Source organism: Acinonyx jubatus, chromosome A2, assembly GCF_027475565.1.
Source record: "Acinonyx jubatus isolate Ajub_Pintada_27869175 chromosome A2, VMU_Ajub_asm_v1.0, whole genome shotgun sequence".
Classification (NCBI taxonomy): domain Eukaryota; kingdom Metazoa; phylum Chordata; class Mammalia; order Carnivora; family Felidae; genus Acinonyx; species Acinonyx jubatus.
In genome coordinates this window covers 130988624-131014535 of record NC_069383.1, presented here as the reverse complement: position 1 = coordinate 131014535, position 25912 = coordinate 130988624, and the positions used below count along the sequence as shown (strand labels likewise).

Genomic DNA, 25912 nt, shown 5'->3' with positions numbered 1-25912 from the left:
GATTGGAGCTTAGGTTCTGGGAACTAAAGATAAGTCTGAATCTTAGTTCCTCAATCTTATTAGAGGTGTGATATTAGTTCAAATGCTTAACTTCTCTGAAATTTGATTTTCTACCCATAAAATAGAGATCAATAAGATATAGATCTATTCGCAATTTTGTAAGTATTAAATGAGACACTGAATGTAAAGGCTCAGCCAGGGTTTGGTATATACAAAGAGTCCCCCCCCCCGCCCCCAGCACCCCCAAATAGATATTAATAGAATAGCACTGTCATCATTATTATACAAATTTTTTAATGTTTATTTTTGAGAGACAGAGGGAGACAGAGCACGAGTGGGGGGAGGGGCAGAGAGAGAGAGGGAGACACAGAATCTGAAGCAGGCTCCAGGCTCTGATCTGTCAGCACAGAGCCTGACGCAGGGCTTGAACGCACAAACTGTGAGATCATGACCTGAGCCGAAGTTGGACGCTTAACCAACTGAGCCACCCAGATGCCCCTCATCATTATTATATTATATTTGATTATATTCTTAATTATAATATTGTTATTATATATGCCATGTATTATATATCATCAATCATCATCAATATTATATGTTATCATTATAACTCCTATTCTCTTATTGTACTTCATTTACTTTCACTTCATCATCCTTTCCTTCTTCTTAGCTTAAATATATTTTGAATCATGGCAGGTGATAAGAGAAATAAGGCAAGTATATACATGCTGTTTAGGTCCCAAAGGTAAGACTGACAACTAGGGTTAACTGCTGTGTATCTGGTATAGGGCACATAGGACTGTTTGGTAGACTGGAAAATTTCAGGTGAGTTCTAGAAAAAAAAGTAAAATAATAAAATGATTTATATACACAAATGGAAGAAAGATAACATTATTACTTAGCCAAGGGAAAAGGTATATAGCCTTCTCATGATCATGATTTAAAATAGACATTTTCAGCCAATTGATAGGTAGCCCCAGTGACTATAGAAAAAAAGAAATTGGACTTCAGTGCTACAGAAGGCATATAGTTGAGATAGAAAGTACCATGACAATTGTCCTTTTATCCATGCCTCCATTTTCATTAACCAATTGAAATGAAATAAGAAAAAACATCAGGGTTGGGAAATCACAACCAAAATGTGTTATCTCAAGAAATGCGATTTAAATGGTATACATCTAAGCCACTTTAATTTGCATTGGATTGAAACTTGGCATGTTTCTTAGTCCAGATGTAATTTATTTAAATTCCTTTAGTTGTTTTTCAATTTCGAAATATGCATAGACATAAAATCTTGCCTGTCTCAAATTTTTTTCCTGTGCATTTGTGAATTAAAATTAGCCAAATTATTAAGTGGACTGTTCTTAAACTGAAGTATGATGGCTTTTATTTCTAATGCTAAGAAGTAAGAAGTGTGGTAATCAGGGGAGTGAGGGATTCTTTCATGGTACTTTATGTCAAGATACAGGAATTAGCCCCTTCAATGGGTTTCCCAAGAAACTTAATAACTAACACAAAGTGTAGGTGAGTTTTTTTTTTAAGACTTTTATAATCATTTGGTGAAACAGGGAAGAGTCACACTCCATAGGATATAGTTTTCCACCAAGAAATCCCCTTTGGACATTTCTGTTCTAAGGCCTCTTCCTGAGCCTCTAATATATTTCTGTCTCTGCCTCTCTACCTCCCACCATTTTTTTTTCTCCCTCCTGGTTTTCTCCTTGTCATATCCTCTATCACTCATCCCTCTGCCCACTGCTTCTTATTATACAGGGCAATTCACTGAATATTCTTGGCTATTTAACCATTCTGAGTGTTTTAGCTTTTACCCCCAGTTATTTGTGTCGGTCTTTTCCTCTGAATTAAAGTGGATTTCTCCATGGGGCAGATAAATAGGCTAATGAATAGACTTTTCTCTTCTTTACATAAACAAATGTGTATATACATAGATACTATGTTTGAAATGTAGATCTTTAGGAGTTTGGCCTGAATCATGGTTTGAACACCCAGCTACATAGGTATCTTGAATTAATAAAACTGGATGGGCTAAAAAAAATGCTGCTGTAGTCCTTGGCCATTTGTAAATACTGTGCCTGCATAAGAAAATGGCTGAGTAGGACACAGCCATGGGCCACATGAGCAATCAGTCTATAACTCCTGGTTTCTAAGAATCCTAAGGGATTCCAGCAGCAACAATCAGTGCTTTGGGTTTATCGCTGCTCTGATGAAAAATAATGATAAAAAAACTTAAAGTCTCCAATGGATTTCTATTGCAAGGAGCTCTGAAAAGGCAGGAACTTGGTTTGATGTGTGTACTGCTGTCTCCACAGAGCTTAGGGCAGTGTATGGACCATAAAAATTCAATTAATACATGAATAATGTAAGCTAAAGTCCTCATCAGTCAGAGTAGACTAGGTTATGCTGCAGTAACAAATAGCCCTCAAATCTCACTTGCTTAAAGAACAAAACATTTCTCATTCACTGTGTATATCCATTTTGGGTTGGTGGGAAAAGGGGAAGGCCTGTGCTCTGTGATCACTCAAGAATCCAGGCTGAGAGTGTGGCTAGTCCCTGTTCATCCAGCAAAGGCAGATGCTGCTTCAACAAATAAATGCTTCAGCCTCAAAAAGACACCATCAATTCTGCAGATACTTCATTGGCCAGAACTTTATGGCCCACTCAACCATAAAGGAGTTCGGATACTCAGACAGTCCTTCTATGGCCAGACGGTAGAAAGACCCAACTTCTTTGAAAGGTGTGAGAATAGTTTTGCTATCACACAAAAGGTGGGATAATGGACTAAATTGCCTTAAATGCCAATATTTGTTGATGCCTATAGTATTAGGACAAATGGTCATTGGCTGCAATACAATGGACTGCAAGGTATTTGGGAGAAAAAACTGGAACTACGTTGATGTTCTTGTTGATGATATACATCATATATATATATGATATACATCATATACATGTATTGAAAGTCACTTAAGCTTGAAAGAGCAAGTCTTTCTTCCAGTCTTTTTTTGAAAAATTAACAATGCTTATCTGAGTGCCTTGAACATAATCCATTACTATGTCTTTGAAGCTTATTAAACTGAACTAATTTGTAGATAACTATGTTTAGCTTTTATTTAATCCCTAGAAAGGAAGAACATAATGGTTACTTTTTCAAAATGGTAGCCTTTATTAGTAAATGTGAACCTCCTTTTAATTTGAATGCATTAGCATAGCAAAAACAAAACAAAAAAAATCATAAAGACTACCTTACACACATCTATATTTCAAAAGCCTGGAATGTGCTCAATATATACTTCTTGAATGAATGAATAATACTTTTTTTGAGACCATCTTAAAGGTAAGGAAATAAGGAAATGTAATGGTTAATTTTGGGGTGTTGTTTTAACCATGAAATATTTTATGAGGTGGGTTCTTAAGCCAGATCACTGGAGTCTGAAACCTGCTCTAAGGCTTACTAGCTATATTACCCTGAGCAAGTTTTTAAATCTCCCTGTTCTCCCTCGGGTTACTCATCTTTGAAATGGAGATAAGAATGATAACACTTATCCTATGGAGTTAGTAAAAAGGATTAAGTTATACCTTATAAACAACATCATATAGAGTAATGCTACTCATAGCAAAAGTTTAATGCACATTAGCTGCTGCACTGCCATTATTATTTTTTCTTGAGATTGCACTATTGGCGTAAAATTTCTGTAGGTGTCACCAACACAACAATCATGAACCGATGAAATGAAACACACACTACTAACTAGAACTTTGGTGTTGTTACATATGTAATGTGCAATGGGAAAGACCAGTGGGGAAGAGCTCCGTGTCTGCAGGGCCTCTCCCTCTTTCACTCTGTAAGATGAAAAAAGGGGATGGCTTCCAAAATAGCATGGTGGCAGCATTGGCCCTTCTTTATGACACCTGCACAAGGCAAGAGTATTCTGCGGTATTTCCAAAGGTTTGTGAACAAGGAAAATTATGGGAACCACTTTGATTTTCAAAAAAAGATGAAAGACTAAACAGTACTGATGAAATTTTGGGGTGATGGTGGGTGGTCTGGGCCGACAGCCAAGACAGAATTCTTGAAGACGTCTTTGGTACAAAAAGGTGATTTTATTAAAGCACAGGGACAGGACCCGTGGGCAGAAAGAGCTGCTCTGGGGTTGTGGTGGGTAAATGATTATATACCCTCAGGTTGGGAGTTAGGGATAGAGTTAAGTCTCTAAGGTATTTTGGAAGCAAGGTTTCAAGGAACTTGGGCTAGCTGTTGCTAGGGAAACGCCATTTATTACTGTTGAATACAACCTCAGTCATGAGACCCTTCAGATGTATTTCGGGGGGCCATAAGCTTGGAGTATGATTGACATCACATATCTCGGGGTAGTTGAGACAAAGGAAGTAGACTTACAGGATCCCGGAGGTTGGGATAATGTTAAGCTAAGATTCCCTTTTGCCCCAAGCAAAGTGTCCTCATCAAGGCAGCTGAGCTCCTAGAGGGAGGTCACTCTGCTGGTGTCAGGAACTTGTCAATGGGCTATAGGCAGTAAAGGAATTTAGTTTTTCATTTGCTGTAGTTTCCCACATTACCTCGGCAAGCACTTAAACCCCCTTCCTCTGTTCTTGGGTAGCCAGGAGTGTCTGAGGAATATCACACATTGTTCCACCTGGGAGGCGGGGGTGCCAGCCTGTTTTTGCCCTCAGCTTGTCCCATGCTCCCTCATCAGTATGACCTGTAACAATGGCGACCACATTGGTTTTGTTCTCTGCCTTGTCCAAGTGTCTAACACATAGTAGGTGCTTTATAAGCAATTCATGAAATAACTGAATGAGTATTTCTGAGAATCAGTGCTCATGCAGTCTGTAAGTGAAAACTAGGTCAACCTTCGTGTGTGGTTGATGTTCAGGTACAATCACACTATGTTTCCAAAGAAGAGAGTGTCCAAAGCATAGTACTAGAAACAAAATATCCAATTTCTGAGTGTTTTCTCTCCCCACACCAGCATGTTATTAGAGGGAGAGGGAAATTTTTTAAAAAATGCCTTGAGCATACTTATTTGTCATAACCCAGGCTTTGATGCTGAAAATGACATGTTTCTATTTATTAAACATGTTCAAAAACCTCAGAAGGTTTCTATCGGGCTTATGCATATATTGTATTCCAAGTATACCATATTTCCAGATTTAGCTGCCAAAACCATCGACAGACTTACATTTGTATAAGCCTAACAATATTTTTGGTTAACGTACTGGTTCAAAGAACGTGAAGAGGTAAGAAATGGCTCGCAGTTCACTTTCGCATTTATTGTTACAAGTCTAACCCCCATTAACACTATCAATATTAGCAGAATGCTTTTTCTTTTGTTTCTCCTTCCCTCTTCACTCTTTTGGCAAATGAAAGGCATCAGTAATAGCTCTACATAACATACCAGGCAATACAGTGTTAAAGTGCTGCTTGAGTTGTTGAAGAGTTAGTGGGCAGGCATCACAATTCACTGTAGCTGTAATAGAGGGTAATGTCACTTTAAGACATGTGATACTTTACAGAGGAGGGATGTATCGAAACAGACTACCAGACTACTGCTACTTACAGCACCGTATAGCAGCCCTGCTCCTGCATTTTGCTGCCTTACTCTGCCCTGAACGCACAGGACCGGGGATGGTCCGTCATTAACTGTAAACTGACTCTCATCAGGAAACTGCACATTATTCCACCATCCCTTCAAAGGTCTCATCAGGCAGAGGTGACGCCAGGAGATGATTTAAAGGTGAAAATGACAAGGTTTCCACCCCTCAAACCTTGGCTCCTTTTCTGACAATACAGTCTGAATGCACCCGATGTCTTCTTTACTGTGGAAATAGCATCGGAAGAAAAAACATATTTTTTAATCCTGATAAAGAAGATTATTGGGAAGCTCTTTTTTTAAAAAAAAAAAATCTCCAATTGTGCACAGATGGATTTTAGAAAGTGTTAGAGCTTTCCAATGAACACTAATAGAGTACTCTGCTCTTGGCTGGATTTTTCAGGTAAGAAGCCTCTTTAAGGATTTAAGATTCAGAAAACAGATTTGTAACCTGTTCAGTCATATCTAGAGAACTATGTAAGGCTGGATGCATTATTTTGGTGGAAGACACTTATTAACATGGAGACAAGCTCTTGGTGATAGTAAGCCATGAGAGTGATAATGCACGAGCCTTGGAAGTGATGCTAAGAATGAAAGAAAGTTAAATTAAAAAAGGAAAAAGAAGGAAAATACTGCAAATGTGAAGTCACAGTAATCTTTTTAAGGGCTAAAATATATGTGGGTGAATAAATGAGCAAGAGAAAGCACAGTCATTGAAAAACTGTTAAGTTTTGATTGTGGTAGGCTTTTTGAAAGTTGAGATGAATTCCTAGTGCATTTTAACTGAAATTCACAAGTAGTCAATGCATGCCACAGTCACCTCTATTGTGTCTTTCTACAATTTGCAGGGTATTTGAAAAAGGCCCCCAAACGCATTCATTTCAAGGTTCACAAAAGGGGTGTTGCTATTTATCTCTGCTGAAGAGAATGCATCTATGTTATATTGATAGTTCTGAAGACAATGAAGCTAAATCTGTTGTCTACAAAAGTAAACAGTGGGCAGTGAAAGTAATTATAAAGTGAATGGTCCAACTGAATCACAGAGTGAGGCATGAAAGGCACCATGCTGTTGCAAATAATGTTTTCCTACTTTGCACTTAATTATGGTTGTCACCATTTGTCTATTATAGTCCTAAACCCTTCTTAAAGGAGAGCATCTCTCTCCTAAAGCCCATAAATTATCTTCTGTTATGTCTGTATATACATATGTGTGTGTGTGTGTGTGTGTGTATCTATATATCTATATCTTTCTGCTTTCTGAACATCACAGTTTTTGAAAGAGTGCCAATTTCCATGAATAAAGAAACCACACTGGGAGGTCACTAGCAGATTTTAAATGTATAGTTGAAATACTTGTAGTGTGTAATTTGACAGTAGAAAATGTCAAAAAGGAACAATCTGGGTTCCGGAGCTCTAAGAGAAAAGCATACACTTAACTGGATTCTTGTAGAGAAAATGCTTCCATATCACTGGCTGAGTAAGGACGATGCTTCAAGTCTGATTAATTTGGCAATATGAAATGCAGCATAAGGTGTTGTTTGAGAAATTGGACAATATGTAGCACAGTTGAGTCTCTGTAGCTCCTAAGATCCTTATAGGTGCAGATAAGACTGTCAAAGTTTCAGCGCCTGAGAAAAGGTACATGTTCATCCATAAATACATACACCACCTGTATATGCATATTCATCAACACTATACAACACATGCCACAATGGGATCTTAGAAGGCAAAGCAATATTGTAAATTATGGCTCGCTCTAGGATAGAAGCATAGATGTTGCATCTGAAACTCATTTTGGCTGAAGACAATTCCTTCTGATTCTAAGTCCAGCCAGAAAGACCGGTTCTATCAGGAGATTACAACATGCCTCTGAGAAATGATTACTTAGTTTAGAAGACAGCAGAATGATTAAAAATTCATGACTGTAGAATTAAAAAAAAAAAAAAAGAATCCACTCTTTCCTTTCAGGCTTATGTCAGACTTACAATGAAGTTAGAAGGAACAGGAGTCTGCAGCTTTTCACTGCCTGGAATAACTATAGTTTAAAGATCATTGCGCAAAACAGGATGTATAGTCAGGATACTATGTTGCAAACTGCCTAACCCAAAGGCAAAAACTTGAATTTATTTCTGTGTTTTGGCAAGCCTTGGAGTTGGGTTTTGCAGAATTTCAAAAAGAATTCACGATCTCTTGGAGAGAGCTTTCCCTCAGTCCCACTTCATGGCATGACCTCTGCTGGGTTATTAATTCCAGCCAGCAAAGTAGCAAAGGGGACATGACGTCTGAGACCCCCCCCCCCTTCTTTCATCATTGGGACTGACTGAGCTGGGGGCTTGAAGCTGGAGGTAATCCTTGCTGTCTCATGTTGTCTTTAGAGGATGGCAATGGTCTCTGCAATGTCCTGGGTCCTGTATTTGTGGATAAGTGCTTGTGCAGTGCTCCTGTGCCATGGAACCCTTCAGCACACCTTCCAGCAGCACCACCTGCACAGACCAGGTAAGTCGGAAGCTGGCTCCAATGCAGCCTCCAGTCTCGCTGCTGTCACCTTAACAGATGGTGGAATGTAAGTGACAGAAAGTGCTATGATGCGGGCAGCTTGCCTCTGAATTCCAAGACATATTGTTGGCTGGATGCTTGGGGGGATCCTAAAATGCCTCAGAGGTATTTCTATTAATTTCTCAGGAAAAAAACAAAGCAAAACAAAAAAAGGTCTTCGCTGAGATCTCCCTGCCCTCTTCCTCATGCCTTAAAAAGTAGAAGTCATGGTTTTTTGGGGTACTTTGGCCAAGAGCAAAATATTCTGCACAAGGTGGGATAACTTGCAAGACTTGAGGATTTTTTATAGGCAAAACATGATCTTTGCTACCAATAAAATAATGTGTATATATTCCTGGGATAGTCTATCTAAGTGTAGATACTCTAATGTCGGTGTCTATGCAGCTCAGAATTTTGGGGGGATGTATGTGCCAAAATTAACTTTGGAAGTAGTTTGTCAATGAGAAAGAAATTTAAAAATAACTTACTATTTCTTGTCTGGTTTAATTTGTCTCCTTTCCTTTCTCCCTTCACTTTCTGTTCTTCCAGTTTGTTCGGCGGCTTTTTTTTTTTTTTCTTTCTCTTTCTCTCTCTCTTTCTTGACACTTTCAGGAACACGTTGCCTGTAGCCTGATTTTCCCCCCATGTTGAATTTTGATTTCCGGACGCATTTTTCTTTCTTTGCCTTTCTGTTTAAAGTACATTTCTCATCCTTCCATGGCCTCACTCTTCAGTCTGGATTTTTTTTTTTTTTTTCTCCTTCTTTGCCTTTCTCGTTACTGTCCCCCAGCTCGATTGTCCTTACCCTCCCTGGTTATCTGAAAAGATTTCTTTCCACATTCTGTTTAATTTCAGCTTTGCGTTGGTTTACTCCCCCCTCCACCTGCGCCTGTCCCCCCCCCCCACTCCTCCCCCCACCCTCATCTCCAAGTCCGGGCTCGGGGGGACTAGTTGCGCGGCAAGCTCCAGATCCTCAGTTCTGAAACGCTCCCAGCCCTCCAGCCCCTCTCCAAATTCTTCCTGGCCTCCTCCCAAACGTTCGGCTCGTTCCAGCTGCGCGGTCCAGCGTCCACGCCTTAGCCTTTCCCTGGCTCCGCAAGCGGCCTGGACACCAATCCTGGGCTCCTGGGCACAGTCGTCCAGCAACATCTCCCGGGGCGCCGCTTGCTGCCTCCCCCGTCCGATTCCGGGCTGCTGGCAGGAAGGAGCGCGCGAGGGTGCAGCCCTGGGTCCTCCCGCGCGCCCGCACCGGGCTGCAGGGGAGCGCGTGAGCCGCAGGAGCCGGGCCACCGTGGGAGGAGGGGGAGGGGGAGGGGGCGGGGGGAGGGGCTGGGGGCGGCCTGAACCCCGGGCTGTGTCTGGGCCCCAGCCACCCTCACTCCCCACGCCCCGGGTCTGGGAGGGAAGGCGAGCGGGCGCTGGTGCCCCTGCAGGCGGGCATAAAAACCGCTCTGCCGCCCCTGCCGCGCGCTCGCATTTCTGCTCGTGGGTCCTGAACCCCGAGCGGGGACCGCCACACCCCCAGGCTTCCGCGCCGAGGTGGAGGAAGAACAAACGTAGGTTTTGGAATCTTCAGGTTAGTCAGTTAATCGCCAGTCTGTTGTGGCGAAAATGCCTTTGACTTGTTACAGCCGTACAAATAACGCGGGAAATCTTCATGCGTTGTAATACTGAACAATAAGACTTCCTGACAGACGTAACTGTTGTGATTGTTTCAGGCACAGTGTCACGTTGTCTTAGTCCCCATGCAAGTAGGTTCTGCACCCCACCGCCCCAAACGTAGCACTGCCCTCCCTCCCCCCCCCCCCATCCTGTTGCCCAGGAGACCGAAGTTCTGAGGGATCTGGTGACTAGTGCGAGAAGGCACAGCCAATAACTGCCAGTGGAAGTCAGGACGGTCTGATGTCACCTCCCTGCCCTGTTTCCCAGGGAGGGGGTAATGCCTCCCAGGGCACAGAATGGCCATGCCAGGTAGCCTCTTTGAGGAGGTCTGAACGGTTTTCCATAATTTGTGAAAACTTCCAAGCTATGTTAATTCCTGGACTCTTTTAAATTGCAAACCCATTCTGAAGGGTGGCCCCCGGCAGAGGCTATCGGTGGTGTCCTTGGTTGGTGTGGAGCTCAGGCCGGTCCTCCTGTCTGTGACTTAACATCAGATGGCGTGACCTTGGGAAAGTCACTTTTCTTCTCTGAGCCCAGTTTCTCATTTAGGGATATTACGGGGGTGTAAATAAAATCGTCTTTGCGGAAGTGCTTTGCAAACCTGGGAAGCTCTTCATAAATATCAGCGATTACTGATGTGTCCCCTTAAAGGACTGCAAACGTACTTGTCAGGAACGCTGAATGAGTCAAGTTTTGCTGTGCACACAGCTAATAATCCACCTGGGACAAAAATCTCGTTTTACTCTTGTGAATGTTTTTTGTTTGTTTGTTTTTTTAGCTCTTTGATACCTGGCTAGAATATATCACCAGATGCCATGTGTCTGTTACACTCAGTTTGTATAGTTGTGAAATATAGTACGCTTTGCAATGCGCGCTTTCACTTAGACTATCTCCGTTAATCAATTAATACATGAGGTTTTTTTGGTCAGGGGTTATGGCCATGCTACTTGTAAGTAAATCCTTAGGGGGCTTGTTATCAAAATATTATAATCTTAAACTGAGAAACATTAAGTTCTGACTAAAATGAAACACAGTGTTTGTTTTCTCCACTGTGGACTGATAGAAGTTGCTTATCATCATCCATGCGTGGTTGATCCGTGTGTCAAATACCCTAAGAAATTTTAGTGCCCAAAGCAATTTCAACTCAAGTGCTTACACATTTGAGATCCATTTCAGATTCATTGATGAAATTAAGGAACTATATCTACTCCTTTCTCGGTGCAGAAAGATTCAAATGATATCAGAGTGAAAGTCCAATTGTTCTACGTAATAGGTTTATTCAACTTTCTTGGGTTTTCAACAATAGCTGTGAAGATTAAAGCGATAGATCTTGGACATAGCAATACTCTAGATTCTTTCAGTCAGAAATACAATCTCCTTTAATACAATCTGTTTTGATTTTAAGAGTAAATATATGCTTTTCGTGATGAGAGTTGTGATGGTTCCCTTTGTGGGCCTTAAATCTTCAGGGACACTAATGAAATGTGTATGAAAACCAGAGAGAAATCAGGATCGGTTATCTGTGACAATCCACCCCTAAATGAGCAAATAAATAAATAAATCGCTGGATAAATGAGCAAAAAGGAAAAACATAATCTCATTGTCTCAAATCAGTTAAAACAAGTGACAGGATCAGAAAAAAATGAGACACCAGGCAGACCCTGAGCTTTGCCACATTTGCCTAAGCTTGAAAAATCGCCTCTTTCATAAAGCAGGAGCAGGCGGACACAGCGTGCATACCAAGTATCCGGGAAATGTGAAAAATGACAAATCTTTCCCTCAGAGCCCTGAGTGGGGGAGAGGGAAGGCTTTACAGCTGCCTCCTCACCTGCTTAGGAGCGGCTGGTCCCCCTCTTGCCAGCCTCTTACCGGCAGCCCCTTCGCCATCCCCTACACAGGAAGATTGATGGTCTTCCCATCCTAAGTAGCCAATTTCAGTCTCTCAAGAAATAATCCACTACACTGACAGATGAGTGGAATTTGACGCGACGTTCCCCTTGTCAGACTGTGCCGCACCTGGATGGCACCAGCCGGCCAGGGTCCTGTAGGGGAAATGGTTGGAGATTTGGGCCAATTTCTGCTGTCAAAACATGAAATCGGGACAATGTTTTTGCGAGCCCGTGAATTTGAGATCTGTCTTCTCAGTACAGTGGGTTAGTACACAAACAGAATCAGAGTAGGTTAACTGGAAAACGGGCTGGTTTTAATAGATTTCCCTGTAGACCCAAAGTACTTTCTCTTTTCCGTATTTCTGGTATTAGGAACACACCATTTATTTTCACTAACTCACTAGTTAAGGAGGATTAAAATAGTCAATCAAATGGAAGTGAATTTTAAAAGTACACAAATGTGTGAAATGAGCTGTACGTTAACAGATTTGTAATGTCAATATTTTAATATTTGGTCAAACCAAGTTTTTATTTTGGTAATGATGTCGGAAATTGCCATGATAACTTGAAGAATACCTGTGCCCTTATACACACACACACACACACACACACACACACACACACACGCAGACACATGCACATGAACACACACACATAATTTTATAAAGGAAGACTAAACAACGACAAGAGTGGTGTTCTCTTGTTTCAGGTAATTAAAAAAGACAGCTTCAACTCTTTGTGATCGTTAGTTATTGTGTAACAGGTGAAATAGGATGAATGGTTCGCTGGACGTAACTATCTAAATTTAGAATTAGTTTTTCTCCCCTATGGATATATGAATTATGACAGTAAGTTTAATGGTTACTTAATTTCGAGTGTGTGGGTATGTGTGTGGGGGGTTGTTCTTGAAACTTAATGAAATATGGATCATTTCAAAATACTTTAGTAAGAAAAGATCCTTGGGATTCTTTAGTAATTTAAAATTATGAAGATAAATTACATGAGACAAGAAGTTTTAAGTGCCTAATGAATCATTTATTCTTGAGTCGCTGCTATTGTATTGACAGGTGTATATGGAAATGATATATGGAAAGATTACACTTAATAGAATTGTCTATGTAACTCATACTTGGCCTGATTTAAAACTGTATTAAGCAAAACTATGTATTTAGAGGTATTCATTTATGACTTAATGATTACATAGGGAATATCACCATCCATTTAAAAGTGTGGTGTTTTTGGTTAAAATATTAAAAAGCTTTCTCGTATATCTTATACTTGTTTTTACCTTACTATTTAATATTACTGTACTGAAAGTTGCTTAAGGAATATGCATTAGAATACCCTGGCACATTACAATAAAGCATTGTTTTACAATTATAATATAAAAGAAATTGTTAGAACAACATTGGTTGCATGTTGGCTTTTTAAGAATTTGTACTGGATTGCTAAGGGTAGCGAATTGACCTGAGGATTAGAGCAGACAGGTTGTTATTTGGTGTAAGCTCGTGCTAGTGATAATCCATTGATCATCTGATTGATGATATTGACCTTGTCTCAGAGTCAGCTATGGACATTTGATAAGACTTCAAATTATCCAAACCAAGTAGAGATGCAAATAAATATTTCCTGTCAATCTCGTGAATTTATAGGAGAATTATTACAGTGCTATATGAATATTGTTATTTATGTGAGCTCGAGCCTATGGCCTCAATTCATAGTTAAGGAAAATAAATATTATACCACACTGAAAACAAGTATTTAGGAGTGGCCCAAATGAGCATTAGAGTTCAACTGTCAATTTCTTAAGGTTCATTTGAGATGACAACTTGAACTTTTTGAAAAACTGTTCCAGTTTTAAGCTGTGTGAAAATCTCAAAGTTTGATTGTATACCTTGGTATACCATTTTTTTGAAAACAATTCGGCAGTGTGTCCCAAAGTGTAAAATTGTGCAGATCCTACGTAATTCCATTTTGGTATGCTTATCCTAAGAAAACGATTGGACAGGTTTGGAAAAGTGAATGTTAGGGTTTTGTTAATTTAACGGCAAATAGTCGGAGGAGAGTTTTATCTCTGTCAAAAGGAGTTTGGTAAAGTAAGTCATTGTACACCTGAACAGTGGGATTCAATGTAGCCACTGCAAAGGGTGAGATGGATTTATATGCACTGTTAAGGAAAAATGCCCATGATGTACTGCTGAGTGAAAAAAACAAGGAACGAAATATACAGTTTCAAAACAATTTTGGAAAAAATATTAGCGCAGGCATAAAATAATGTCAGAAAGTATATAAACATTCCCTATATAGTGTTAGTTAAACCTAGTGTTAGGCTAGAATGACTTAGACTTTTTATTTCCTATACTTACGTGTTTTATGGATTTGTTTTTAATGTGGGTATACATTACTTTTTTAAAAGAAACTTAAAATATTAGCTGTAGAGAGTTTTATGGTAAAATTAGAAATGTATTGGGGCGCCTAGGTGGCTCAGTTGGTTGAGCATCCTACCTCAGCTCAGGTCACGATCTCATGGGTCGTGGGTTCGAGCCCTGCGTGGGGCTCTGTGCTGACGGCTCAGAGCCAGGAGCCTGCTTCAGATTCTGTATCTCCCTCTCTCTCTGCTCCTCCCCTGCTCTGTCTCTCTCTCTCAAAAATAAATAAACATTTCTTTTAATTAAAAAAAAATGTATCACACTGATCCTAGTTTAAGGAGAAAGAAAAACAAAATTGTCATGAGGCCCTTTTCCTTTTTAGAGCCTTAATCCAATAAAATGTCTAGGCCAGCATTTTCCAGTTCACAAAATGCTGTACCCTCACGATGCTCCTTGGAAAAAAGCCGTTCAGTGTTGGGGCAGTACTGACTGTCTGGTATGTTCTCCTCTCGGAGATTTGCAGTGCATGCGATGTATATACAAGCTCTGGAAAGATTTGCAGATAGGAAACTTGATTGTGTGGAACTAAAAATTTCCACTTTTATTTTACTCGGGCAATGTCTCAAGTATCTATTTTTATCACATGCATTGAGAAGCGTGACCCGAAATAATTCTAGAAACCTGTGCTATACATCTTCTTATCTCTCACTTTTAGTAAGGAATTTCACACATAATAGGTGCTCAGAAAATAGTTGTTACGTTATTAAGTGAAGAAGGAATGAATGTTCTGGTAAAATCTGAACCTCTCCCTCATTTGTTACTACTTGTGTGTGAGTGTGTATGTATGGATGGATGTATATGTGTATGTGTGCATGTTTGCCATTCAGAGATACCTCAAATGGAGAGTGATGTAAATATTAAATTGTCAGTATAGCATATGCGTGTGTGTGTGTGTGTATTTTTTACAATATCTTTGTGTAGCTTTTTACTCTATTTAATATTTGACAGCACTTCCATTAATCACAATAATCCAAAGAATGTGCTTAGGGATGTAGTACAAAATTAAATCCCTAAGGTTTTCAGTCACAGCATGGGTTTTTTTTCCTATGGATTTAGAAAATATTGTAAGTGTGGTCTTCAGGGACTGAAGAGAAACTTCACTTAGCAAATAAGGGAAGGCCTTCTGCTCTCAAATTGTTTGATAGCAAGGGAAAAATTCACTTCATCTTTGTAGCAGGGAGAAAATAACAACAGACAGCAATTTTTCCTTTCTTTGGGGTAGAAAGAAAATGAATTATTTTGTTAACAATTTGTGTAAACTAATTGGATTTTTCTAAAGATAATGTCTTCAAAGCACTTAGGGGACCATGTTGGCGCACTATTTCTTTCTCCTTCCCCCATCTTTATATAATAAAGGTTCAGAGAAAGAAAAGACAAATGATATAATCACAGCAATTTTCTCTCAGAAGATGGATGGATATGCTGAGTGATGTGGCTATTCATTAAGCAGATTCTTCCTCCATGCAGGGAAGGAGTCAAACCAAATCTCACCCAGAGTCCAGAAGGGAGGAAGAGCCCCATCCTCAGCCAAGGTCATTGTTCTGCTCTTGCCATCACCTGTATTTACCTTTACTGTGTCCTGACTAGACCTACTCTTTTAGGCATGCTTCTGTTTTACCCAAGAATAAATGCAAGCTGAGTCTGTATACACCCAAAGGCGTGTGTGTGTGTGTGTGTGTGTGTGTGTGTGTGTGTGTGTGTTTCCCCCGAAAGTACATGAAGAATGGATGGATTGAGTCATAGGCTCTGAAGTGACTACAGTATGTCAGCCCCCAGGTTTAGATGAGCTACCACACAGTAGGAGGAAAAAGCACTTCAGTGCTCTTGAAATTGATAATATATCTTAGATTAGGGTCAGCAGGCTGGCAGATCATACTTCTCACTGAATAAATGTTGTGTAAATATTCAATAGGTATTTTTTTATCAACTAGGCAAGAACTTTACATCCTTTAAGAATGCGTATACTGGCGGGAAAACACCACATTAAGCCTTTTTGTATGGAATGGTAATGAGAAAGGAGCCGCAGAGTAGGGTAGGATACTGGAGCATTGAGATCTCCCATAAGTTGTCGATTGCAGGCCTCCAGTAAGAGGGTGGATGGAAACAATGATTTTCGTATTTTGTATAGATGTCCCAAAGAGGCCATCGGTGCATCCTGCAAACATAAAGTATATTCTTGTCCATCATAGATGAACAAGGCAAATACCTTCATAGACCAGTTAACAAAAATGATTGGATCCGCCTAGGGGCCAGACATTACAAAATGGTGACAACCGTAGCAGCTCAAGAGCACGTGTGCATCTAGAGGGCACATTGCATCCTTAGCTATGCCCAAAACGGGCTCAGTGTGACCAGATCATCCGAAAGATCAAGGCACGCTGGGAACTTAGAATCTTATGTATAATTTCCTTATCTTTTAAATGTCAGGTGGTCCAGACAAAACTTGACTCACGGCTATATCCCACCTGTAGGCTGTTAGCGTCTGACCTCAGACAAGATTATCTCCAGCTCCAACATTTTTTGATTTCTAATGAATTTCTCAAATCCTTTTATGCAAGAAGGGTAGAGAAAGGTGAAAGGCAGTGGGGCTAAAAGGGGAATTTCTATGCACATCTCTCTTGGCTTGCTTTAAAATCATGCCTGCAGTTTTCGCCTCTCCTGACTTATCCCCAACATGCCTAAAGCGTTGAGTCTCTGGGCATTTTGTATACAGCTACTAACTGGTATCCCTGGGAGTCTGATAAACAAAGAGCATTTATATCATGAAGTCAATGGCCTGAAAAGAGGTCTCCTTTGAATCTTAGCTAAAAATAAATTAATTTTCCTTTGGATTAAAGTTTGGCAGAAGGAATAAACTACAAATGTAATGAAACAGAGGTTAGCATCAGGCAGAGTACTATTGCCTATATAAAATGCTGAATTTTAATACTTTATTAAAGTTTTCAAAATGCAATCTGCAGTCCACTAGTAGGTTATAAATTTACCTTGAAACTCAACATTGTTTTGGGGTTTTTTGGTGTTTGTTTTTGTGTTTTGCTGTTCTTCTGCTTTTAAGATCTCATGTGCATTCATTTTGTATATGAATAGTCTACTTACTAGTATACCAACTGAATTATCCTTCTATTAGAATGACATGTAACTAAGGTTTACTGAGCTTTCTTAATTCAGTATTCTATTAAGAAAACTGGCTGCCAGCTCTTGGAAACATTGCAAAGTGCCTGCATGCAAATAATTAGAATTCATGCAATTTGGGGAGGGATCATTTGTTACCAGTGTAACTTGAGTGTTGTTTAAGTTGTTAGTGATTTTCAATTGCTGTGGTCTTTGCTTTTTAATTATAAATTAGTGTTGGTTTAGTTTCATCATTATCAATTAAATTTGCTGTGGCCTGTTTCATTAACCGTATAGTCTGTAATGATGCATATTTGCATGTTTTGGATTTTAGACTTACCAAAGAGTAGACTTGAAGACATTCTTGAATTGTGGTTCAGAAATGAATAACGTATATTCATATTTGAAAACACGTAAATGTAATCACTCTCAAACTATTTCTATGGTGACGCTTATATAGTGGCATTGTTTAATACTGCCTGTTAACTTCTATAACAATAGTTCTCAAGATAAGTAACATTTTCGGTTTCTTTTTATACCCACAGGACATCATGTTATAACAAATGAGCATGTTAGTAGGCTCATCTTATTTTATAAAAATAATAGTGATTCCTAAGTGTATCTTTCCAAATATTTATTAACTGAGTATTTTCCCACTGGGAAATGGAAACAGGTTGGAATTGGATATTTCATGTTTTTGGTGTACTGTGGGCAGGAAAGTCTGAACACAAATATTTAATGAAGAAGTTGTAACTAGAGAAGCCCTATGTATAACTCTGCATTAAGAAATATGTGGCATGGCAAAAAATAAAAATAAAACTGTTTTTTTTTCTGAAATAAAATGTTAAGTTATAAGACAAGAGAAGGTGCTATGGAAGCTTCTCAGATGAGGTCTTATTAGGTGAATTGTTTTTGTAGCTTCTTATGTGTTCTTATCTGATGAAAATGCAAGATGCCATGTATCAGACATGTGCTTGAGAAACTAGGTCACTGGGTGAATATTTGTAGGGCAACATTTTTGACAGCTACTCCCAGGATTGTTTAGAAGTAAGAGCAGATTTATGGCATACAAGCTGCCAATCTCCAGCCCTCCATCTATCACAGGCCCAGGTCATCAATCACAGTGATTATTCCCACAGAGCCAGGATGTGATTTCAGAATCTTTCTCAATCTCTTCGCCAAACACCGCCTATCCATTGATGGTCAGTGGTGCGCAAGTTGGGAGTCTTTGTCGATCTCTGTTGTGGGTTAATTGACTGACCATCTCAAGGATCTGTTTCCTATCCAAAAAAAGTACACGCCATGAAACATTTCATTAAAAAATAAGAACGATGAGCCAAATGGAAATTAAATCAAAATCTAAAGAGCTGCGTGTGTCTTGTAGCTGCTGTTTAAGATAGTGCGGCATTAGGCAATTCTCTCGAATAGTGAGAGTTACAAAACTCTCTTTTCATTTCCTCTGGAAGTTTTTCATTCCTTTCTCCATTCTTCTGTATCTCTAGGTCTAAGATGCTGAGTGGTTTATGATATGAGCTCTAACCAAACAGCATGCTGTATGATCAAAAAGCATGAAGCCAATTCTGAGCAGACTGGATTTGGGAAGCTCTCACGGAGGGGGGATTTTGTGTTGGGCTTTGAATGTTGGAAAGGAAGTCAGCTAACAAGAGAGGATCGAGGGTAGCCTGTTCAACTAGAAGGAACGGAACAAGTAAACCTGAAGCAGGTAGTGGGGATGTGGTGGGCTAGGGGCTTGGATGGATATTGGCCCTAAACTGGTTGGAGAAACTTTGTATTATTCCAATTAAAGGGAAAGCAAGATTTACTTTTTCTTCGTCACCATTTTATATTCTGAGGGCTGCCTTACCAATGTACACTGATGACCGCAGTTGGAGAGCTAGCTAGGTAAGATGGAAGGAAAGAGTCCCAGTATCTACAATTAAGGTCTCTATGGAAAGCAAATCAGTTAACTACGAAAAACCCAGGCACTGCACTCTGGACAGATTCTCTGAGTCCCCATCGTGAGGCCTTTCGCACCTTTGAATTGTTGTTACCTTTGTGTAAGGAAGGCAAAATATGTTACTATGGTTGACTTGAAAAGTCTGGTTGTTATATTAGAGAAAACTGCATATCTCTAAACCAAAATCTGAGGATAAATAATTTTTGATTTTTGACAACCGATTTAATATTCATTATCAACAAATGTTTGCTGACTGCTTACTAGGTACAGAGCACTATGCTTCCACAGTAACGGTAGTGATGCCGCTTTATTGCCACTGGTTTAACTGTACTTTCCCCACTAGATTGTCAGTTCTGTGAGGGTAGGGAGCCCCCTGCCCCCCGCCCTGATCTGGCAATGCCTGAAACTGTGTCTGCTATATGGCGAGAGCCAAATAAATAACTGCCGAATGAGTGGATGAATGGATGAATGATGCTAGGAATTTGATGTCTCATTGAATCCTCACAATAAACTTGGGAGGTAGATCATCTTTGCATTGAGCCAATGAAAAATATAAACCCAGTTAACTGATTTATTCAAAGCCATGTAGCTTGGGAGGGCAAATTGAGAATGTTTCCAGCCTCTGAATAACAGCTCAGTTTACTGAGTGTTTGCTGTGGGGAGGTCCTGATACGGGCTGATTCTTAGAATATGACATTTGAACTCTGCCCCAACCCTGTGTGGTTGGTGCTGTTACCTCCGTTGTACAAAACACTGCAGAATTGTGCATTATAGTTATAAAGCTGAGAGGAAAACTTAGGTTTGGCACTGACTTGCACTCCGGTAGTCTTTCCATCACAGCCAAGTACTGCTATAGCCCTTAGGAATATCAGGAAGTTAGTCCTGGTTAATTTAAATTACAAAACAAATTTCTGTGTTAAGAGCATTAGGGTAGCTAGGTCACTTAATAATTTTGAGTCTTGTGGCTGAGTAATGCTTTAGTCTCAATTTTGCTGTGCAATACCCCTGGCTGAAACCGTGTTCTCTTACTGGGTTAACAGCACCTCATTTTCAAATATTTTTTACAGTCTCCTAGTATTTGTTTTGTTTTGTTCTTGTTTTTAGATTTTGGAGACCCTTTTTGCGCTCCGTGTAGCAAAGCAACAACATAGGATAAATCTACATTTATTAGACTCGGTCTTAGTGTAGATTTTCTGTTTCACTTCAAATGAAGTTGTAAATCATTCACACTGGAAAAGAATTCTCCCTAATGGCAGTTTAACTTTTTGATAAGATTTTTTTTTCGTATTCATCATATCGAGACTTTATAAATTATCTAGAATATTGTAAAGTGGGCTGACCTTTCTGGTAAGTGGTTTGATCATTTGTAGTAGTGTCTTTTTGCTAAAGTATGAAATTTGCTGTCTTTCACATTAAACTTGCTAGATGCATAGCCCAGTAACATGCTAGGTAGAAATTGCTTATATAATCGAATCTGAAGCCTCCCTTTTAAATTCCTCTCATCATCAAAATAAATCTTTGTTCCAAAAATATCCCTGTGGCTAGTGATGGCAGATTCCCGATACAAAGCCCCCTCTTCCTATGGTTATATCATTGAAGGCATTGCTAACCAACCCAGATTCAACCTCTGAATCCTTCCAGGTACAATGCTTCAATCACTGAGTTGTTAAAGGAGATACTGATGATTTCAAAAACAGCCACAACCTGGGCACCCAGGTGGCTCAGTCAGTTAAGTGTCTGACTCCTGATTTTGGCTCAGGTGGCTCCATGGGGCTCCGTGCTGACAGCGTGCAGCCTGGTTGGGATTCTCTGTCTTCCTCTTCCTCTACCACCGCCCCCCCCCCCCCCCCCCCCGGCACACACGCGCTGTCTCTCGTGCGCTCCTGCACACGCACTGATGATCTCTCAGAAAAATAAATAAATAAACATTAGAAAAAAACACAACTGCCCCAAAACAATCATCACTTAGCATATATTGTGTCACATTCTGTGCAAAGTGCCTTATATGGATTTATCTGTTTAATTTTAAGATGAAACATATTGTCCATTAATGGTCTAGGCTGTCTTTATATGTAATTTAACTCACCTCTCAAGGTGGGCCATGTTATTCATTTACAAATAATGATTGAAATAATTTAAAGAGTCAAGGGAATATATAGCACTTGGAAAGGTTCCCACAACAGGGTAAGTCCCCCTTAAGGCAAGTATAGCATCTCCATACATCTTTGAAAATTGGGTAGAAAGTTGACATGCCTGTAGGTGTTTTCCCCCACCTCCCCCTCTTTGTTACCAGTTACTCTTGGCACAAGGAACCTATAGAGAGAGGAGCAGTTTGGTGTACAAGGTGAACCAAGTTTTGCATTCCACCTCTATCATTGTTATACTGTTAGCTCTAAATATGGGCACATGAGTGTAGCTCTCCTTGCCTCATCCATAAAATGGGGATCCCTGTTTACAAAATCCCCACTTTGCAGGTTTGCATGAAGAATAGAGTGATGTCTATTCTATATGTGCCATACGGTAGGTATCCAGCATATGGTATCTCATTGTATTGTCATCTAAGTATATGAATGTCAATGCGAAGATGGCCGAGAAGAGCTTGATACTAACACATACCTCCCTAACAGTTTATTGTACAAAAAAGAATGCCCATAGAAATTTTGCAACTTGAATTTACTTTCATTTTATGATCACACCTGAGTCTTTTGTTAATAAAATCTATATACTTAGCACAGTTTAAAGATAGCGATTTTATAGACAATCTCTATGTAATGGGTTGGCATGGGTGCTAAGTCAGTAAGAACAGGTCAGTACTTAATAGCATCCTTCCTTCCAATGGCATTTCTCTATGTAGTTGCTGATGAAGGTGCTTTAATCCATAAGTTTTGGTAGAGTCTGCGTGATGCCAAATAATAGTGAACTTTGGTTAATTAACTTAAACATCTGGCCAATAACTCATTAGTGGGAAATAGTCTAGAAGTCAGCATTGGTGCTTTGTGATTCTCAGAATGCATTATATCCTTATTATAACTCTATTAAAAGAGCCACTAATCAACTGAAATCTGATACTATTTATCTGTGTTTCCTCCAGTGTTTTTTCTTTCCACTATTTGACTTCTTACAATAACCCATCCCTTCTTTTTCATAGACCCCATCAACCAAAGGAAGGAACCCAGGCATATACTGATAAACACATGAGTACCTAAATGGTCATAGGTTTCATTACATTTATGTGTACTCATACGTGTACCTCATATTTTCTATCCTGAATACAAAATTATATCTTTGTGTGTTAAGGATTGCCTGAGCATCATTGTATCTCTTATTTTGAGAATTAGCAAAACAAACCAAAAAAAAAAAAAAAAGAAGTGCCATGGTTAGTGTCTTATGTTTTAAGACACTAGGGAACCCGAGTTAGCATGAGTGGGTAGCCTATAAGGTTAGAGACATGGATTAAAGATAATATAAGAGGATGATAAATTTGCAATTAGTGTTTTAGAGTCTCTTAAGAACTATACCCACCAGGCGAGAGCTCTCAACTGAAGAGGTCAAAGCCTTACAAAAGCCTTGCTCAGTTATTTGATAAAACTTTATTATCTCCTTTTTACTGTCCTCATTAACATACTTCAAAACTGCTGTTAAGTATTTCTGGCAAGCAGAGCATTGAAGTAATTTTACAGCAGTGTAAAGGATTTATTAATTTTAATCTTTTCAGGAGTCTATTTATATTCAATTGTGACATTAGTAGGTTGCCAAAACAAACTAGAGTTAATTGTATTTAATTAAATTGTTGAAAACAAGTAAGGGTAGTTTATTATTATTGTAAGCAGAAGGCTCTATTGATGTGCTTGTTTGTGTGAATAAGATCTTGTGGAAAGTTCTTTCTTCTGGGCATGGTATTATTCGGCAACAGAAAGCAGCATAAAAATGCTAATTAAAGAGAGTTGTCATTATAATAGAACATTTGGAAGGGAAGCTTCACATAGTATTTGGTATCTTAAATCCATTGTTAGGTAAGAATACTGGCGTTCTGGCCAAGGAAGACATGCTTTTTACTATGTCCCCTGAGGGGCTCCAAGACCATCTTTCCACCTCCCCTTCCTTCCTTGGAGGAGTTGTTTGGTGGTGAGAAGAGTCTAAGATCTGGGTCAAGGCTTCCATGAAAAAAAGGGGCTTCGGATGAGACCTGAAGAAATAAGAAGTGTACCAACAGTTAGGGATGGGGTTTGGGTAGCAAAGAATTTGAGGCAAAGATAACAGCATTGTGAAGGCAGATGCATAATCCGGGGAAGATCGTGCTATCAGGGAAATGGGACTCCTTTGTCATGGATTAATGCATGCAAATACTTTGAAGGCAGCAAGAGACCCAGTGGAAACTTACTTTGGAAGAAAAAATAATAATAATTTAGCCTTAAAAAATTAACTTCTTCATTGTGTCTGATATATAGATTCATTAAATAGATTTTTATTTAGTAGTTACTACGTGCCTGACACTGTGCCAAGAATTCTATTTTATTTCATGAATCTTACACTTATCACTGTGAGATAACTATTCTTGTTGTCTTTTTCCACCAATGAGGGAAATAAAGTTGAGAGAGTTTAAATGACTTGCCCGAAGGGCACTGGTAATAAGGGTGAAGCCAGGATTTGAACTGAGGTAATCTGATTCCAGATCCCGCCCTCCTAATGACTATACTACTTGAAATTCTTTGCTTCTGCCACTGTTGTTTTCATTGTGATGGACAGTATCTGGAGGAAATCGATGTACCTCACAATAGGCCAGGTGATACTGTGGTAACCAGTCAGCTCCAAATCTCAATCGCACGAAGCAATTTTGTATTTTAGCAAAGTTTATGTCTCACTCATGCTGCTGTTCTCTGAGGTTGGCTAGAAGCTGTGCTCCATGTTATCTTCAATCCCCAATTAAGAGAAGCATCTAGTTGAAATAGTACTGTTATCGTGGCGGAAAAAAAAAGAGAGAGAGTTTTGGAGGTTAAGATCTACAAATAAAGAGTCCAGCCTGAAAGTGGTGCAGGTCACTTCGGCTCACAAGTCATTGGCCAGTCCTGGTACTGTGACTCATCCTGATGGTTAGGGGTTCCGAGGTGCATCCCTACCACGTGCCCAGAAAGTCAAGAGTGGGCAATGTTGGGTGTATGTAGAGCATTCATGCCAACCATAAAATGCCTTAGTGGCTAGGAGATGATATTTTCTTTGTTGTGGTACTCTTCCACTCTCACATATCCAACCTTACACATCTTAGCTTATTTCACTATTTGGAGAAGGCTCCAGAAACTTCAGTCCTGCAGTCTATAAGCAAGAGGATAATTCAGTGAGGGAGTCAAAAAAAAAAAAAGTCAAATCAAAATACAATGTGACACCAAGCATCTAGTTTTGTTTTGTTTGTTTACACATAGCTGACTGTTGAGTAAGTGGGTGTTACCAGCCAGCCCCATAGCTGAGTGAATGTGAAATAAACCTTTGGGACAATGAGAGTTCCTGACCTATTCTTGAGCTCAGTCTCTTTCCCCAAGCAAACACCCAAGGCTCTTGCTTGCTTATTCTCTCCCCTTCCCTCCCTCCACGCTCTCATTTGTAGGAATCTAATCTGTGAGCTGATTTTCAGTTTTAAGAATGGTCACCCATGAATAAAAGGTCAAAGCGTTTCCTACTACACTATCTGGGATGCTGTTTTTTTCAGATGAAACTTTTCTAGGGCATATTGAGCAAGTAAGTGATATTTTTATATTTTCCTAGGTATTTTTAATTCTTCTTATTTTCATGTTCAGCACTCTACCTGTTTCTAGTTGTCGGGCAGAGAAATCAGTTATGGATCAAGTGCATCCATTTGTCATGGATTAATGCATATAAATGCTTTTATGACAGCAAAAGACAAAGGCTTGTAAGGGTGGATGCTGACTTTGAAAAGGAAAAATTAATGAAGCTAGGAAACAGTGATAGCAGAGAACATTGCAGTTTTAGGTGCTAAATGACTTATTTTCAAACCCTAGAAGTACAGTAGTGTTATTCCTCTCCCCCTTCCTTTAATAAAGCATTCTCATAATCCATAGTGACCTCAGCTGAAGAAACGTTGTTTTAGGGTGAATTAGGCTTCCTGAGAGCTGTTTTTTTAAGGAACAAGATTTCTCCTGATTAGCCAAAGAAAAAGTCTGTGTTGATGGGAAGAAAAAGCTGTAATTCTCTATTGTGAATCTGAGGGAAGAAAAAAAAATAGGAAGACTAGCTTGGTCCATCATCACTTTATCTGTCCCGATGTCATTAGCAAGTGTTGCTTTCCCATGGATGGTTCAGGAAGACAGTACTCACCCATCTGGGTTAGGTCTGTGAAACTTGGCTTTCATGGCTGACCTCCCACCTCTTAGAAGTGAGATAAAGCTTAGGCAATTATTTTGTCAAGATTTGAAAGGACTTTCTACGTTATCTCCTTGCTACACACACACACACACACACACACACTCCTTCATATAGTGTTAAAATATTTTAATATCATACCTAAATAACTTAAGAGTTGGAAATTACTTTAGCAATCATCCAAACCAAGCTGTCATCAGTCACTTTATTTGCCTCAAAATACCCTCTGCCAAGTGGTTGTTGATTCACTGGTTGGATCTTACCACCATATTGACTTGGGGCATGCTGAACTTGGGACTTGTTCTCTGGCCTAAAATTCTTTCAATCATAAAA

The 25912-nt window shown here is 39.5% G+C and overlaps 1 protein-coding gene and 1 long non-coding RNA gene across 3 annotated transcripts in view; one reads left to right on the top strand and one right to left on the bottom strand.

Annotated features, from left to right (window-relative positions):
• The first annotated feature begins 5542 nt into the window (after window positions 1-5542).
• The window catches only part of TAFA1 (TAFA chemokine like family member 1), a 500491-nt gene continuing 480121 nt past the window's right edge, over window positions 5543-25912 (top strand). Inside the window, exons 1-2 of one of the 2 annotated variants that reach the window (XM_053219103.1) lie at window positions 5543-6027; window positions 8000-8120. In XM_053219103.1, the coding sequence (XP_053075078.1) occupies window positions 8003-8120 (118 nt within the window). In that variant the 5' untranslated portion in view covers window positions 5543-6027; window positions 8000-8002. The remainder of the gene's footprint in view (window positions 6028-7999; window positions 8121-25912) is intronic. The other variant, XM_027039200.2, reaches the window with a different exon arrangement.
• Window positions 5933-9041, bottom strand: LOC128314886 (uncharacterized). The gene is made up of 2 exons (XR_008297058.1): window positions 8648-9041; window positions 5933-7252 (listed from the first exon to the last, which is right to left on the bottom strand). It is a non-coding gene; the product is annotated as an uncharacterized LOC128314886 (long non-coding RNA).